The sequence below is a fragment of the Dasypus novemcinctus genome, chromosome 10 (assembly GCF_030445035.2).
Source record: "Dasypus novemcinctus isolate mDasNov1 chromosome 10, mDasNov1.1.hap2, whole genome shotgun sequence".
In the NCBI taxonomy this organism is placed as follows: domain Eukaryota; kingdom Metazoa; phylum Chordata; class Mammalia; order Cingulata; family Dasypodidae; genus Dasypus; species Dasypus novemcinctus.
Window position 1 is genome coordinate 18143200 of NC_080682.1, and position 18370 is coordinate 18161569.

General features: G+C 38.3%; 1 protein-coding gene across 1 annotated transcript; it reads left to right on the forward strand.

Annotated features, from left to right (window-relative positions):
• The first annotated feature begins 8438 nt into the window (after positions 1–8438).
• LOC101432722 (olfactory receptor 5AN6-like) lies at positions 8439–9377 on the forward strand. Its single transcript, XM_004479258.2, has one exon. It carries the CDS (start codon positions 8439–8441, stop codon positions 9375–9377), a length of 939 nt encoding a protein of 312 aa, XP_004479315.2.
• The last annotated feature ends 8993 nt before the right edge of the window (positions 9378–18370 follow it).

The window sequence follows — 18370 nt, forward strand, 5'->3', positions numbered from 1 at the left end:
GCATGGAATACATTTTTTTCCAACCTATCCCTTTTTTTAATTGTTTATTTCCAGTCCCCTCTTGTGGGTTGCTTGCTTTCTGCTCTTTGTGTCCATTTGCTGTGTGCTCTTCTGTGCTTTTTTTTTTTTTTTTTGACTTTTCTCCTTTTTTTGTTGCATCACCTTGCTGAGTCAGCTCTCCATGGTGCTTGTGGGCTGGGTGGCATTTTTTTTTTTTTTTACATTTTTAGCAAATCAATTTTATTGATACATTTTTATAAAGCATAAATCCATCCAAAGTGCACAATGTTATTTGAAACAATCACATAGTTGTGCATTGCATTCATTACTTCAATCAGTATGAAAGTATTTTCATTAAATCAATAATAAGCAAACAAAATAATCACCTCTCAATCTCTGTGCTTCTCCTGCTGTACATAGCTGCTATTGTTTCTTTCTCTTTAGTTTATTAGTACTTGTATTTTTTTATTATTTTATTTTATTTACTTTGTAATAATATTACATTAAAAATATATATATATGAGGTCCCATTAAACCCTACCTCCCCCACCCCACCTCTCCCCCCCCTCAGCAACACTCCCTCCCATCATCATGACACAGCCATTGAATTTGGCAAGTATATCTCTGGGCACCCCCGCACCCCATGGTCAATGGTTCACACCATGGCCCACACTCTCCCCCATTCCATCCAGTGGGCCCTGTGAGGATTTACAATGTCCGGTGATTGCCCCTGAAGCACCATCCAGGGCAGCTCCAGAGTCTGGAGGCTGTCAGAAGGATTGCCCTTATGCACAACTGAGCAGAGTCAGAGAGACAGATAAAGCAGATACAACCCCCAGATATCGGTTCCTTCGAGGGCTAAAGAGACCCATGGGAGTTATGGTCATGGCCGATGGGGTTAACTACCAGGTCAGATGGCCCCTCTTTGGAACTGGTGTTTATGTGTGACGAATCTGGACTCAGATGGGATCTCTCTTCATAAGACTTTCATGCTAATGTGCTGGAGGTGCAGTTAGTGTCGGGGTTTAAGATATATTTAGGGGATTTGAATCTCTGGACTGACAATGTGATAGCCAGGTCCTGAGCCTCAACAGACTCCAGCACCTACAATCTGACTTATTGGGCTCACCACACTCAGCTAAGATGGAGTTGAAGAAGGACAACCACCACACCATGGAGCCTAGAGTGATTACAACTGAAAGTGGGAGGATTGCATCCAGCATCCAGGTGGAATCTGAGCCTCCTCTTGACATAGAGGTGCAATGGACACAACCAATCCAATGTCCACATAGAAAAGGTGGCATTGGATTGAGAAAAGTGGACATGATGGCTGATGGGTATGGGGAAAGGCAGGAAGAGATGAGAGGCTGGGTGGCATTTTGTGGTGCTTGCAGACCAGGCAGCACTTTGTGGTGTCTGTGGGCTGGGTGGTGCTCCATGGCACTTGCAGGCCAGGTGGTGCTCCACAGCATCTGTGGGCTGGGTGGCACTCTGTGGCACTTACAGGTGAGCCTGCCTTCACAAGGAGGCCCTGAGATGCAATTCCAGGGCTTCCTATATGATAGACAGGAGCCCAAATGATTGAGCCAGTCACTTCCCCCAACCTATCACTTTTAACCTGGTTTTGTCCTTCCATCTGAGGTCAGTCTCTTGTAGAAAACAATAGATGGGTCATGTTTTTTAATCTATTCTATCAGTCTGTGTTTTTTGATTGGGGAGTTCAAGCTACTAATATTCAATGTTATAACTGTAAATGCATTGCTTACTTAATTTTGACCTTTGACTTTTTATTGTCATATCATTCTATAGTCTATCTTTTTACCCTATCTAAGATTCATTTCTACAGTCTTCTCCAAGTCTCTCACTCTCTTTTTTCCCTTTTCAGTCTGCAGTTCTCCCTTTAGTATCTCTTGTAATTCTTGGATTTTGAAAACACATTGTATCAGTTTTTGTTTCTCTGTAAAGACTTTGAACTCATGTTCTTTATGAAGGAGAGCTTTGCTGGATATAGAGTTCTTAGCTGGCAGTTTCTCTCTTTAAATACCTCAAATACTTCACACCACCCTCTTCTCTCCTGCGTAGTTTCTGATGAGAAGTTGGCACTTAATCTCATTGGGTTTCTCTTGTAAGTGATGCCTTGCTTTTCTCTTGCTGCTTTTGAATTCTTCTCTTTATCTCTGATATTTGTCATTCTGAAAGTAGGTGTCTTGGGGTAGGTCCGTTTGTGTCTATTCTGCTTGGTTGTGTTGTTCCTCTCAGACACTGATACTTATGACTTTCATAAGGGTAGGGAAGTTTCAGTCATTTTTTCCTCCAAATTTCTACTCCCTCTGGAATGCCGATAATGCATATGTTTTTGTGTTTCACATTGTCATTCAGTTTCCTGTGGCCCTGTTCTATTTTTTCTAATCTCTTCTATTTCAGTTTTCCTGTCTCTTCCAGTTCAGATGTTCTGTCTTCAAAATCACTTATTCTGCCTTTATGCAGTTGAGATCTGCTTATGTGACTCTAATGTATTTTTAATCTCATCCATCATGTTTTTCATTCCCATAAGTCAGTTACTTTTCTTTGCAGACTTTCAAATTGGTCTTTATGTTCACCCAGTGTCTTAATATCCTTTTTCTCATTAGTCATATTATCTTTCGATTCTTCAAATTGATTTAGGAGAGTTGTTTATTATCATTAATTGTCCCAAATCTTGAATTCAGAATCTCTTCTGAATATTTGGTTTGTTGCTTTGACTTGGCCATCTCTTTCTGCCTCCTGGTATGGCTCATAATCCTCTGCTGATATCTAGCCATCTGATATGATTTTGAACTTACTCTAATGGTCATTTTCTCTCTTTTGCCTTTTATTATTTTTCACAGCTTTTGATAATCGGTTCAACCCATCCTTAATCTTTAAAACTGCCAGGCTCAAGTTACCAAAATCTTACCAAGGTTACACTAATGGCCACTGGCTTTCTTCCAAGGGTGCAGTAACAGAGCTCTAAAAGAAGTTTTGCAACAAATGAGGGAGTGCTCAGTTTCTAGCCAGGGGAGCTGTATCACAGTCGCTAAAGGAACAGCAAAAATCCCCCAAGTGCAATGGCAAAGACCAAAAAAAGAATGAAGGACCAACAATGAGCCCTTGATACTAATGACTATGCTTGTGAGCCTGTGCACCTGAAATAAGAACAAGGTCTAGAGCTGTAGGGTGCCGAAGAGTACCTCCTGAGAGTCTCCGTGTTGCTCAAATGTGGCCAGTCTCAAAGCCAAACTCAGCATGTAAATGTGTCACCTTCCCCACAGCATGGGACATGACTCCCGGGAATGAGTCTCCCTGGCACCAAGGGATTACTACCAAGTACCAGCTGATGATGTGACTAGAAAATAACCTTGAATAAGAGGGTCAACTTGGATCAGCAGAATATCCAGGAGTTAAACATGCTTTTTGACCTGAATCAAGGGGGAAATGGAAAGGACAAATGAGTTTATATGGCTATGAGTCTCCAAAAAGAGCTGGGAGTTTATCAGAAGGGTTGCCCTTTGCACAACTCAGTACAGTCCCAGAGACAGATAAAGTAGATACAACCCTGGGTATTGGTTCTTCTGAGGGCTACAGAGACCCGCAAGTTCTATGGTCACGGCAGAAGGAGTTCACTGCCATGTCAGTTGGCCCTTCTTTGGAGTTGGTGTTTGTGTGATGGAGCTGGACTCAGATGTGATCTTTCTTCATGAGCCTTTCCTGTTACTTTTACCAGAACTGTAGTTGGTGCTGGGGTTTAATATATACCCAGGGGATCTGAATCTCTGGACTGACCATATGATAGCTAGGCCCTGAGCCTCAACAATCTTCAGCTCCTACACTCTGCTTTATTGGACTTACCCCACTCAGCTAACATGGAGTTGAAGAATGTCAACCATCACACCATGGAGCCAAGAGTGCGTACAACTAAAAGCAGGAGAATTACATCCAGCATCCATGTGGAATCTAAGCCCTCTCTTGATATAGATGTGGAGTGAACACAACCATTCCAAGGTCCACAGGATGGAGGAATAGAATATGGATTAAAGTGGATTTACTGATATTCTATTCATGAACTATTGTGATTAGTAATTGAAGAAAATGTGGCATTGGTGTGGAGAAAGTGGCCATGGTGGCTGCTGGGTGTGGGGAATGGGAGGAAGAGATGAGATGTGGAGGCATTTTCGGGACTTGGAGCTGTCCTGGGTGATGCTGCAGGGACAGTTACTGGACATTGTATGTCCTCCCATGGCCCACTGGGTGGAACATAGGAGAGTGTGGGCTATGATGTGGACCACTGACCACGAGGTGCAGCGGTGCTCAGAGATGTATTCACCAAATGCAATGAATGTCTCATGATGAGAGAGGAGATTGTTGCTATGGGGGGAGCAGTGGAGTGAGAGGGGTGGGGGGTATGTGGGGACCTCATATTTTTTAATGTAATATTAAAAAATAAATAAAGACAAAAAAAAAAAAGAAAGAAAAATAAAAGCAGTTTTCTCCATCTAGGTTCAGACCAGTCAACAAATGGTGCTTGTTGGTGCACCTTTCCAAGGAGGTCTCTGTCTCTCAGTTTTCCTTTGTTTTTGTCTGTCCAGAGCCAAGATTAAAAGTGGGCTCCACTGGCTAAATTCACTGAAGAAAAGCCCCCTGACTTTCCCTCGCTTTTCTTTTGTAACAAGTGGCAGGGAGGAAAACATCTACTATTTTCTCAGTCAGTTGCAATGTACCAGGGTTTTTACCTCCACTGAATATCTTGATGGTGTTGGGGGAGCCCTTCCTGGTGGCCAGGAGATTTAGTAACTCAGTTTGTTGTTTTGGCTTCTTCATCTCTCCATCCCTCACCCTACTGGGAGTTATTAAACACTGTTCTGGTCTGTTGACCCCTAAAGCAGTTTCATTGGTAACTTTTGGATCTTTCTCCATTGTTTTTATGAGAGTGTTGAGCCTTATCTGCCTAATCTGATGCCACATTATAAACATCCTCAAAATTTTTTATATCAAGTTTTCTGTAAGTTTCTTATGATCTTTTATTTAACCATTTTATTGTAGTAACATATATACAACTCAAAATATCCAATATTAGCCACTTTCAAGAGTACAGTTCAATAATATTAATTACATTAATTATATTGTGCCATCTCCAGTATCATTACCCCAACTTATTTATTATCTCAAATAGAAACCCTGCACACATAAGCAATCACTCCCTCTTACACTCCCCACCTCTCTATCCCCTGGTGACTTATACTTAATTGCTGGTCCCTGTGAAAGTTTCTTCTTCTAGGTATTTCATGTAAGTGAGATTATACTATATTTGCCCATTTGTGTCAGCACTTTTTCACTCAAACTGATGTCATCAAGGTCCATCCATGTTGTCACATGAATAAGAACTTCATTGCTTTTTAAATGCTAATATTCCATTGTATATATATACCTGTTTTAGTTTTCTAAAGACTGCCAATGCAAAAAAAAAATTCAGAAATGGGATGGCTTTTATAATGGGAATTTATTAGATGAAATTCTTACCATTCCAAATCTGTGAAAATGTACAAATCAAGGCATCATCAGGAATGCTGTTTCACCAAAAACAGACTGCTCCACTGTTCCTGGACTCCTGCCACATGGCAAGACAAAATGGTGGCTGATTTGTATCTTTTCCTCCAGGTTTAGTTTCTCTCTGAGCTCAGGTGTGGCTAATCAAATTTATGGCTCACCTCTTCCCTCTCTCTTCCAGGCCTCATTCTTTCAGCTTTGGGCTGTTCTGCTGATTCCAGCCTCTTGCCTCTTAGTCTCTCAGGGGTTCTCTGTCTTTCTGCTACAGCAGGTAATCATGGAGTCCTCTCTTCCATGGCATGGTGAAAGTTTGAAGTTCTGTATCTTTGTGTCTTTCTGAATGATTTTCCCATTTATGTAAGACTGCAGCAAGAGGCTGGAGACCCACCTTGAGTCACACCTCACTGAAGTACTCCAACCAAAGGCCCCCACTTAAATTCAATCCAAAGCATCTCACAATCTAATCAAAGGCTCTTAATAGAAGCAATCTAACCCAAAATGATCTAATCAAAGGGTCTCTTAACTGAATCCAACTAAAAGGTCACTACATAGAGTAAGTTTATAGCTACAGGTTTGGGTTCACTTAAGAACATAATTTTCTGGAGTCCACAAAAGAATCACACCAAGAAAAGACTACATTTTGTTTATCCATCCATCTAGTGATGGACATCTGGGTTGTTTCCATCTTTTGGCTCTTGTGAATAATGTTGTTATTAACATTGCTGTATAATATCCATTCTAGTGTCAGATTTCAATATACTCGTATGGTGGGTTGTAGGCCACATTGTAATTCTATTCTAAGCTTTCTGAGAATCTCTCATACTGATTAACATAGTGGCTGCACAAGTTTACAATGCCATTAACAGTATATCAGGCTTCCTACGATTTTTCCATATCCTCAACAACACTTCTTAATATCCGCTGTGTCTTCACTTATGTTCTCTCTTTCATTTCTAATATTATTTTTTCTTCTCTTTTTAGGTATTTTGATTATTGCCAGATATTCTTATACATGTAAGTTTTGTTGTCAGCTGTTTTTTCTTTGAATTTTCTAATTTCATAGGATGTTAATTTTTAGCAAGTTTTCTTTTTTTCATATAAACAGGTAGTGGAATATATTTCCTTCCACTAAGCACTTGAATTTTCAATATAACATATGATTATCCTAGAATTAGCATCATTAAAAGTGCATTATAAATGACTAGAATATACTAATAAGCAAAAATAAAAAACCAAAGCTATATTTTAATACACAGAAATTACCACTAAATGCTTAATTTCTATTTCATATCTTAAATATTTAACAGTTTTTGATGTACTTTTCTAAACTTGGTTGTCTTTATTGATATTTACTGCTATTACTCCTTAAAATTTATATAATCACATTTATTTTATTCTGAGCCTCATAAATCAATTATTTAAAACCTTGTTTGATGTGATTCTGCTAATAGCTTTGCTGTGGTTCTCAGTCATAAAGCAATAGTCTTCAAGTATTTAGTGATTTTTGACTGTGAACTATGCATTTTTAAAATTCTGTCTATGGAAATACTTTGTAGTTTGGGATGAAGTTTGATTACTCCAAAGAGGAGTAATTTCTGCTTCTTCCACATACCTAAATCAGTGCTACTCAAAGTGTGGAAGGTGTACTGGTGTACTGGTGTCAGTCTGAAAAAATGATTGCTATCACGTGACAAGAAGCTATCCCAGATTGTAAATTGACTACATCATTAAGCATGATGTAGCTCTCATATTTTCACAGAAATACTTCTTATAAAGGAAGTAGAGGTTTAATTTACAATAAGTCGCATGCTCTTTATCTCATAGCAGACTTGTGCCAAGTAGTCTATTTTCTGGGTATGTTGAGTAACACTTGTCTGGAGTACTAGCAATCTTGGACATTTTTTAACCAAATTTGCAGTTTTAGGTTTCTAAGGCTTTCTAAGTAATGTGAAATTGGAATGAATGAGGTATCTCTGTGGAAAAGTATTACTTACAAACAATTACAAATTCCCAGGGGGAGATTAAAACATTTTCACTTCTCTACTCAGTACCAGGGTTTTAGAATGAGAACTTTCTTTTCTGTTCTTTGGGAGGATGCTTATTTCATGAATTATCTTTTTAAAATAGTATATTACTATGGGCCCCAAATCTTTATGCCTAAAATTCTTTATACCTTGATTAGATTCTTATTTCATATCTCTGAATCCTTTAAAGCTAAAAAATGTCTATGTTCATGTCTGCTTAGTTTGAAAGATGTCTACAATGTCAAAGCCAAGTTCAATGTTCTGTTATATTGCTGTGTTGTTTCTATTTAATGTTTGTTTTGAGTAGTACTTACTTTTTTCCAAATAATTGGTGCATTTGAGAAGAATGCAAAAATATTTTATCCAAAAATTTAAATTATTGCATTGAATAATCAGACCTTCAAGTATGATCTCAAGGTAATGTTTAATACTTCTTTTTTTTTTAATTTTTTCATTGGTTTTAACATATCCTCAACCTTCCAATTCATGCATATCCATGGGCACTTGTCTCTAGATACATTATTAAAAGTAACTAACGTTGTTGGGTAATTATATTTATATGAATATTCTTTTCTGTATTTTGGTTCTATTTCAATAAAAATATTCCACATCAAATATTAAGATATAAGAGTTATGTGACAGTTTATTTTTTCCTATTATGCAGTGTAGAGGGTAATCATTTATCTGAAGTTTTAAATAGAGAAGTAAATCACATACTTTTATTTTTAATTTTACTACCTACTGAAGTTTAAAAATATGATTGTTACAATCCTACTTTTAATTTCAATACATTAAGAAGACTGGAATAACAAAATCTTTCTTTTCTTCTTTCATTAATACATCAGGAGTGTCATGGCAATGGTTCAGGAAAGAAACAGCACTACAGTTAGCAGGTTCATCCTCTTGGGATTCTCTGAATTTCCAAACCTCACAGTTGTCCTCTTCTCAATATTCTTAGTGATCTACCTCATGACAGTGTCCTGGAACCTGGGTCTCATCATCCTGATCAAGATAGACTCTCATCTTCACACACCCATGTATTTCTTCCTTAATAAACTTGCCTTCTTAGATATCTGCTATGTTTCCACCACTGCCCCTAAGATGCTCTCAGACTTCTTCCAGGAGCAGAAATCAATCTCTCTTATGGGGTGTGCCATGCAGTACTTATTCTTTGCTAGTGTGGGCCTGACTGAGTGCTGTCTTCTGGCAGCCATGGCTTATGATAGGTATGCTGCCATTTGTAATCCTCTGCTCTACACAGCAATCATGTCTCCTACCCTCTGTGTGAAGATGGTGGCAGGATCTTGTATAAGTGGATTCCTTGGCTCATTTGTCCAAGTGTATGCCTTTCTTCAGCTCCGTTTCTGTGGTCCAAGTGTTATTAACCATTTCTTTTGTGACCTGCCCCAACTGATTACCTTGTCCTGTTCTGATACCTTTGTCTTACAAGTCATCATCTCTGTGGTCACAGTGATTTTTGGACTAACATCTGTCTTGGTAATCATGACATCCTATGGTTATATTGTTGCCACCATTCTGAAGATCACCTCAGCTGAAGGAAGGTCAAAGGCCTTCAACACCTGTGCTTCTCACCTAACAGCAGTGACCCTCTACTATGGTTCTGGCACCTTTGTGTACTTATGCCCTAGCTCTGATGATTCCCTTAACCAAAAGAAGATGGCTTCTGTTATATACAATGTGGTGATCCCCATGTTAAATCCATTGATCTACAGCCTAAGAAACAAGGAAATCAAAGATGCCCTAAACAGATGGAAGCAGAGGATATTCTAGCATTATTGATTATTGTGTGTCTTTCAGTGCAAAGAGTCAAAATATAGAAAATAATGTATAAAAATGAAAATTATAAAACATATGACCCATTTAATAGATTGTATAGCTTTATATAAATATCTGTTTCTTCTCTCCTCTTTGGGGGAAGATTAAACTTCTTCATCTGTTTGTAGTCATGGTTGGCCCTATGACTTGTTCTGGTTAATAAAGCATATATGACATATGTCCATATCAGGCTGAGGCAGTGAGCAGAAATGACATATGCTCTTTTCAAGACAGAGGTCTTATATGTGCTTTCCCACCAGTCTTTTCTCTATATTATCATTAGTGGTTAACTGATAAGGATGATGATGATGATGGTTATACTGATGGTGATGATGATAATAATGATAGTATGATGCAGGAAAAGAGCTCCAACTGAGCATTGGTTTGATGCACATATATCATAGCAAGAAATAAACATTTAAAAATTATTACAGTAAAAAATTGCAAATGTTTTAGGGGAAGGCAGTAATTGTTAAAGGAATCTGTTATCAGAAGCAGGAAGTATAACAATTCATATTAGGCACAGAAAAACATTTGGTGCGACAGTTTGCTCAGTCGGTAGAGGTGGGGTCTGGCTGCGGACGAGGGGTCGGTCCCGCTTGGGACGAGGGGTCGGTCTCCCTTGGGATGAGGGGTCGGTCCCACTTGGGACGAGGGGTCGGTCCGGCAGCAGACGAGGGGTCGGTCTCACAGGGGTTGCGCGGTTCGGCTGACAGGGTCGCCCGGCAAAGCCGGCGACGAGGGGGTCACCCGGAGAAGCAGGCGACGAACTGGGGACAAGGGAGGCCAGGCCCTTGTCGGGGGCTCTCAGGACTGGAGGGCGCACGGCAGAAGAACTACCGCAGAGACAAGGTAAACATTCAAGTCCAACTTTATTGAGGGAGAGGCAACAGTTTTATAGGGGCTGGGGAAGGCTGATTGGTCAAAGCCATGCCCTGTTCTGATTGGTTGCTGGAGAAAGGTCAGTGGGAGGTACTGGACAGGGGAGGGGTGGTGATTAGGGATTCGCTGTTGCTGTTGCTGGGGGAAGTGGCAGGGTTTAGTGATTGGTCGCTGCTGTTGCTGGGGTAGAGGGCAGACTTGAGTTTCCCACCCACGCCTGGCTGTTGCTGCTGTCAGGGGGAGGGAAAAGGGCAGACTGGATTTTTCCGCCCTGTGCCTGCGCAGGGAGAAAGAAGAAGAAGGGTGCCGCCCCACAAGGCATCGTGTGGCACCATCCGGGAAGAGGGGCGGCCACGGAAGCATGGCTGCCAAGAAGGGGAGACCCAAGGGCACTCTGTGCCCATGCCGAGCTTCCTTCAGGGGTGGTGGTGGTACCAACCAACCACCCTATTATGGGGGCAGCGGTTTGGAATAGGCCTACCGCGGCTGCCGCCCCCCGCCAGGCCAGCAAACCACACTTCAGCCCGAGGGGTGACCGCAATTTGGTACAACTGTCCCTTGTGATATTTAGAAGAGAGATTATGTAAATAATGCAGGTAGAACTTTAGGTGAAAAACATCACCCTGTGTACATTCTAGGGAGGAGATTTACATGTTAAATCTTCAAAACTAATGATATTTACATGAATAATAATTTTAAATAAGTATGTCTAATCAGCTTAAATAAAGGATATTGTATAAAGTATGATTAGTGAAGAAGTGATCCAAATTGACCAGATATATTTGGAAAAGATCAAAATGAAAGCTGTAGAATATAAGGCAAACTATTATGAATGAAATTTGAAACTCAGTGGATCTTTTAAATGTCCAAATAACGTGGTTCATGACAGAATTAATTAACCAGAAAGCAGATCTTTAAAAATTAAATGCTTTAGAGAAAATTTTTAAATGGATATTTCAGTGAGGTGGAGTATATAGACAGAAGATCCAATATGCATCTATTTGGTATCTATGGGTATATACAAAATGAAATAAATTAAGCAGAGAAAAGTCTCAGAATTCTGTTTACATTTAGTACACAGTAGAGTACACTTAATATTACCATACTGAAAGAAAGACCATGAGACTTAGCTGTAACAATCTTCATGAACACAAGAAGTTCTCTTTATAATGTAGTTAATCAATAAGTCATTTTGTTTCATTGTTGGTGATGATGATGAGATCATAGTGATGACTGATACAATCTGCTCTCCTGCCATTCAGTCATGCTGTAGACAGAATGGCCCCTAATTTTGAGATCGTAACTACATTGTCTGCTCTCATTTTCCCCTTCCCATAATGCAGCAGATATTTTGCTTTCTTTTCCAATTAATCTGTTCATCCCTTCACAATCCTCAATACTGTGCACAAGACAGAAATGACTGATCATATTCAGGTAAATACATCTGTGACCTTACCTCTATGGATATGGTCTTATGCCTCTGTGGTTATATATCTCTTACCTAACTTTTGGAACCAGGTAGCTTGAAAATGTTTGGAGAGTATGAAGACATTTTGAATGGCTAATGTTGACAAATATTTGTAGCTCGTACCTATATTTTATTGCAGTAATGTCCCAGCCCCACTCTAGGAAAATCTCCAAATTTTTACGTTCTATCCTTTTAACCACTACCAGGAGAATTTTATTTTTTTTACAATCAATTGATTTAAATTTAATCACAGAGTTGTGCTTTAATCATCACAATTGATTTTAGCCCATTTTCATTGTTTCAAAAAGAGAAAAGCTCTATCCCTAAACTACCCTATTATTGACACTTAGCACTGGCGTGACAACTCTGTTACATTTGAGGGATGGTGAATTTTAAAATATTGCTCTTCACTATAGTCCATAATTTTCATTAGGTGCATATTTTTCACATTACCACCCTATTATTAGCATCTTGCAATTGTGACATTCATTGTTCTAGTGTCTGGTAGGGCATTCTTATTTTTGTACTATTAACCACATTTATCATCCATAACAGGGTTCACTATGTTATATGTTTCCATGTTATATCCTCTAGCTTTCCTTTTCTCATATACTAAACTTCCCTTTTCAACTGCAATTAAAAAGCACTGCTAATTACACTCATGATAATGTGCTACCATCACCTCTGTTCCATTTCCAAATATTTAATATCAAACTTATTAAAAATTATGCACAAACTAAACATCAGCTCCTCAACTTTTGTTTTAGTTTCTGATAACATGTACTCCAGATATTAACTCAATGAGGTTACACATTATATTTAGTTTATGTTAGTGAGATCATATAGTATTTTTCCTTTTGTTTCTGGCTTATTTCATTCAATACAATGTCCTCAAGATCCATCCATGTTATTACAGGCATCAAGACTTCATTCCTTCTTGAGAAGGTCAACCACCACACCAGGGAGCCAAGAGTGCCTACAAGTGAAAGCAGGAGAATTGCATCCATCATCCATGTGGAATCTAAGCCCCCTCTTGATATAGATCTGGAGTGGACACAACCTTTCCAGGGTCCACAAGATGGAGGAATAGAGTATGGATTAGAGTGGACTTATTGCTATTCTATTCATGAACTATTGTGATTAGTAATCGAAGAAAATATAGCATTGACTTGGAGAAAGTGGCCATGGTAGCTGCGGAGGGTAGGGAGTGGGAAAAAGAGATGTGATGTGGGGGCATTTTCAGGACTTTGAGCTGTCCTGGGTGGTACTGCAGGGGCAGTTACTGGACATTGTATATCCTCCCATGGCCCACTGGGTGGACTGGGGGAGAGTGTAAACTACAATGTGGACTATTGACCATGTGATACGGCAGTGCTCAGAGATGTATTCACCAAGTGCAATGACTGTCCCATGATGATGGAAGAGGTTGTTGTTATGGGAGGAGTGGGGTGAGGGGGTTGGGGGGAATATGTGTACCTCATATTTTTTAATGTAACATTAAATAAAGACAAAACAAAGACAAAAAAAGTCTTCATTTCTTCTTATATATAAATAATATTCCATGGTGTGTTTATACCACATTTTGTTTATCTATTCATTGGTTGATGTACATTTGAATTGCTTCCATCTTTTGGCAATTGTGAGTAATACTGCAGTGCAAGTATCTGTTTAACTCTCTCCCGTCAATTATTTTGGATATATGTAGTAGTGGGATTGCTGTGTACATGGTAGTTCTATTCTTACCATTCTGAGGAACTACCAAATGTTTTCCACAGCAGATGCACCATTTTACATTTCAACCAGAAATGAATGAGTTTTCTTATTTCTCTGTTTCCTTTCCAACATTTCCTATTTTCTATTTTTTTAATATCAACCACTCTAATGGGTGTAAAATTGTATCTCATTGTGGTTTTGATTTGCATTGTGGTTTTTTAAAATTTATTTTTAATAGTTTTTTAAAAGATACATAGATCACAAAATTTTTTACATTGAAAAATATAAGAGGTTCCCATATAGTCCACCCCCCGCCCACCCCTCTCCTCCCACATCAACAACTTTTCATCATTGTGGCATATTCATTACATTTGGAGAATACATTTTGGAGCACTGCTGCACCTCATGGATTATAGTTTACTTTGCAGTTTACACTCTCCCCCAGTCCATTCAGTGGGTTATGGCAGGGTATATAATGTCCAGCATTCTGTCCCTGCAATATCATTTAGGACAATTCCAAGTCCAGAAAATGCCCTCACATCCCATCTCTTCTTCCCTCTCCCTGCCCTCAGCAACTCCCATGGCCACTGTCCCCACATCAATGATACAATTTCTTCCATTGCTAGAGTAAGTCCACTCTAATCCATATTTTATTCCTCCATCCTGTGAACCCTAGGATGGTGATGTCCACTCCACTTCTAAATTGAGAAGGAGCTTAGATCCTACATGGCTGATGAATGTGAGTCTCCTGATTGCAGATGTAGGCACTCTCATTTCCCTGGTGTGATGGTTGACCATATTTACCTCCCTGTTAGCTGACCTGGGTAAGTCCAATGAACTGGAGAGTAGGAGTTGCAACTTTGCTGATGTTCACAGTCTAGCTGGCACAGAGATTCAAGTCTCCTGAGTATACACCTACCCCAATGTCAACCACAGATTCAGTATAGGTGACAGAAGAGGCATGTGTAGAAAGTTCACATCTGAGTCTAACACCATCCCACTCAGGAGCACAAATTCCAAAGTAGGGCCCACTGGCAATGCATTGTGTTTTTAAAAGCTAGTGATGTTGAGCATCTTTTCATGTACTTTATAATCATTTCCCCTTTGGAAATATGTCTGTTCAAGTCTTTTTCCCTTTTTAAAATTGGGTTGTCTTTTCTTATTGACTTGTAGGATTTCTTTATATTTTCTGGATATTAAGCCCTTACTGGATATCTGGTGTGGCAGTTTGAGATTATTTATGAACCCAAAACGTGAAAGATTATGCTTTCAAACTAATATATTCTGAGTGTAAGGCCTTTGAAAATATTGGATTCAGTTAAGGAGCCCTTGATTAAATTGCCTTTTAAGATTAGTACTTTGATTTGGCCACATCAGTAAGGTGTAACTTGGGTCACAGACACTCACTCAAAAGACAAATGAGGAAGAGAGAGCCCCATCATGTTTGATCCTGGGGTCCCTGAGAGAGATGAGCTATTCTCTTGAGAGTTTGCAGCTGAAGAGAACAGAGTGGCTGAGCAGCTGAAAAGACCCAGAAAGAAACAAGCCCTATGCCAGATATTTATACAGGAAACCTTGAGAGACCAGCCAGTGATAGCCCACCATCTTGTTTCAACTTGTGACAACTGACATGGTGAGAAAACAGCCTTGATTTGGACCCTTTAGTACCTTGCAACTGTATACATTTGCCCCAAATAAATATACTTTATAAAGCCAACAGATTTCTGGTACATTGCATCAGTACACCTTTGGCAGACGGATACAAGTGGTTTCCATCTGTTGTCTCCATTAAGTAGTCTGCCTTTTCACCTATTTAACAAGAACCTTTGAAGCAGAAAAGTATTCATTAGTGAAGATGTTCCATTTATCTATTTTTTCTTTTATTCCTTGTGTTTTGGGTGTAAAGTTTAAGAAACTATAGCTTACCAGAAGATCTTGAAGATGCTGCTCTACATTTTCTTCTAGGAGTTTTAGGATTCTGACATTTATATTTAGGTCTTTTATCCATGTTAGTTTTTGTATAAGGTGTGAGATAGGTGTCCTATTTCATTCTTTTTTTTTTTCTTTTTCAATCTTTTATTTCTGGATATGCAGTTCTCATAGCACCATTTAAGAAGAGACTGTTCTGTCCCTTAAAGGTGGACTTAGTAGTCTTATTACAAATCTATTAACCATAGAGGAGAGGGCCCATTTCTGAACTCTCAATATGATTTTATTAATCAATGTGTCTATCTTTTTGCCAATGCTATGCTATTAATAGCACCATTTGTTAAAGAGACTATTCTGCCTCAGATGAGTGGTCTTGACAGCCATGTCAAAAATAATTGACCATAGGTGTGAGGGTCTATTTCTGAACTCTCAATTTTATTCCATTGATCAGTATGTCTATCTTTATGCCAGCACCATGTTGTTTTGCCCAATGTAGTTATGTACTATGCTTCAAAGTCAGGAAGTGAGAGCCCTCCAACTTTGTTCTTCTTTTTCAAGGTGTTTTTTGGTTATTCAGGGCCCATGCTCTTCCAAATAAATTTGATGATTGGCTTTTCAATTTCTGCAAAGTAGAATGTTTTGGTAGAGGTTGCACTGAATGGGCATATTAATTTCAGTAGAATTGACTGATATTTAGTTTTCTCTTCCAGTCCATTTACATAGAGTGTCCTTATGTTTATTTAGGTCTTCTTTGATTTCTTTTAACAATGCTTTGTAGTTTTCTGTGTACAAGTCCTTTGCATCCTCATTTAATTTATTCCTAGATATTTGATTCTTTTAGTTGCTATTGTAAATGATTTTTTGTCTTGATTTCATCCTCAGATTGCTTATTAATAGTGTATAGAAATGCTATTGATTTTTGCATTTTTATCTTGTATCCTGCCAATTTGTTGAACTCATATATAGCTCTAGTAACTTTGTTGTATATTTTGGGGGGCATTCTAAATATAGGATCATGTCATATGCAAATAGTGAGTCTTACTTCTTCCTTTCTGATTTGGATGTCTTTTATTTCTTTTTCTTGCCTAATTACTCTAGCTAGAACTTCTAACACAATGTTGAGTAACAGTGGTGATGGGGCTTCATTGTCTTGCTCTCAATCTTAAAGGGAAAACTTTCAGTCATTCCCCTTTGAGTATAATGCTACCTGTCGGGTTTTCATATATGCACTATATTCTTTTGAGGGAATTTCCTTCTACTTCTATCTTCCAAAGTATTTTTTCTCAAGAAAAGTTGCTAGATTTTGTCAAGTGCCCTTTTTGCATAAGTGGAGATGATCATGCATTTTTTTCCATTTGATTTAATAATGTGGTGTATTACTAATTGATTTTCTTCTGTTGAACCCATCTTGCATGCCTAGGATAACACCTTTTTGATCGTGGTGTATAATTCTTTTAATGCACTGTTGGATTTGATTTTCATGCATTTTGGCGAGGATTTTCTAGGTATATTCATTAGTGAAGTTAGTCTCTGCTATTTTCTTTTCTTCTAGTATCCTTATCTGTCTTTGGTATTAGGGTGATGTTGGCTTTGAATGAGTTAGGTAATGTTCCCTCCTATTCAATTTTTGGAAAAATTTGAGCAGGAGTGGTGTTAATTCTTGGAATACTTGGAAGAATTTACCTGTAGTTATCTGGACCTGGGCTTTTCTTTGTTGGGAAGTTTTTGATGGTGGAATCAATCTTTTTATTCGTGATTGGTTTGTTTCTTGTAGAATCAGTGTGGGTTGTTCATGTGTTTCTAGGAAATTGTCCATTTCCTCTAAGTTCTCTAATTTGTTGGCATATAGTTTTTCATAGTATCTGCTTATGATCCTTTTCATTTCTGAGGATTCTGTATATTTTGGGGGGCATTCTAAATATGGGATCATGTCATATGCAAATAGTGAGTCTTGTGATAATGCCTACTTTTTCATTCCTGATTTTATTTATTTGCATATATCCCTTCTTTTCTTTATCCAGTTTATTCAATTTTACTCATATTTTCAAAGAACCAACTTTTGGTTTTGTTAACTTTCTATGTATTTTTTTTTGTTATCAATTTCATTTATTTCTGCTCTGATCTTTGTTATTTCTTTCCTTCAGCTTGCTTTATGATTAGTTTGTTGTTCTTTTTCTGGTTTCTCTGGGTGTGCAGTTAAACCTTTGATTTTAACCCTTTCTTCCCTTTTAATGTAGAGTTTAGGGTAATAAATTTTCCTTTCAACACTGTCTTCACTGCATCCCATAACTTTTGGTACATTTTGTTCTTGCTTTCATTCGTCTGGAGCTATATGCTCATTTTTCTTGCAATTTCTTCTTTGATCTGCTGATTATTTAAGAGAGTGTTGTTTAACATCCATAGGTTTGTGAATTTTCCAGTTCTCCACTGTCATTGATTTTCAACTTCATTCCATAATGATCAGAAAAAGTGCTTGTATAATTTCAAACTTTTAAAATTTACTAATATCTGTTTTATGACTCAACTTGTAGTCTGTCATAGAGTATGATCCATGAGCCCTTGGGAATAATGTATATACTCCTGTATTGAATGCAGTTTTTCTGTATATGTCTGCTAGTTCATTTATCACATTGTTAAATTCTCTGTTCCCATCTTGATCATCTGTCTGTATGTTCTACCTATTGATGGGATTGTGTACTGGAGTCTCTATTATCATAGAGGTGTCTATTTCTTTCTTCAATTTTGCCAGTGTTTCTCTAACGTATTTTGGGACATTGTGGTCAGATGCATAAATATTTATGTTTTTAATTTTTTTTCTTGATGGATCATCCCTTTTACTAATATATAAAGTCCTTCTTTATCTCTTTATCTGTATTTTATCTGATATTAGTAAAGCTACTCCAATTCTTCTTTTGGTTAATGTGCATATGGAATACCTTTTATCAGCCTTTTGCTT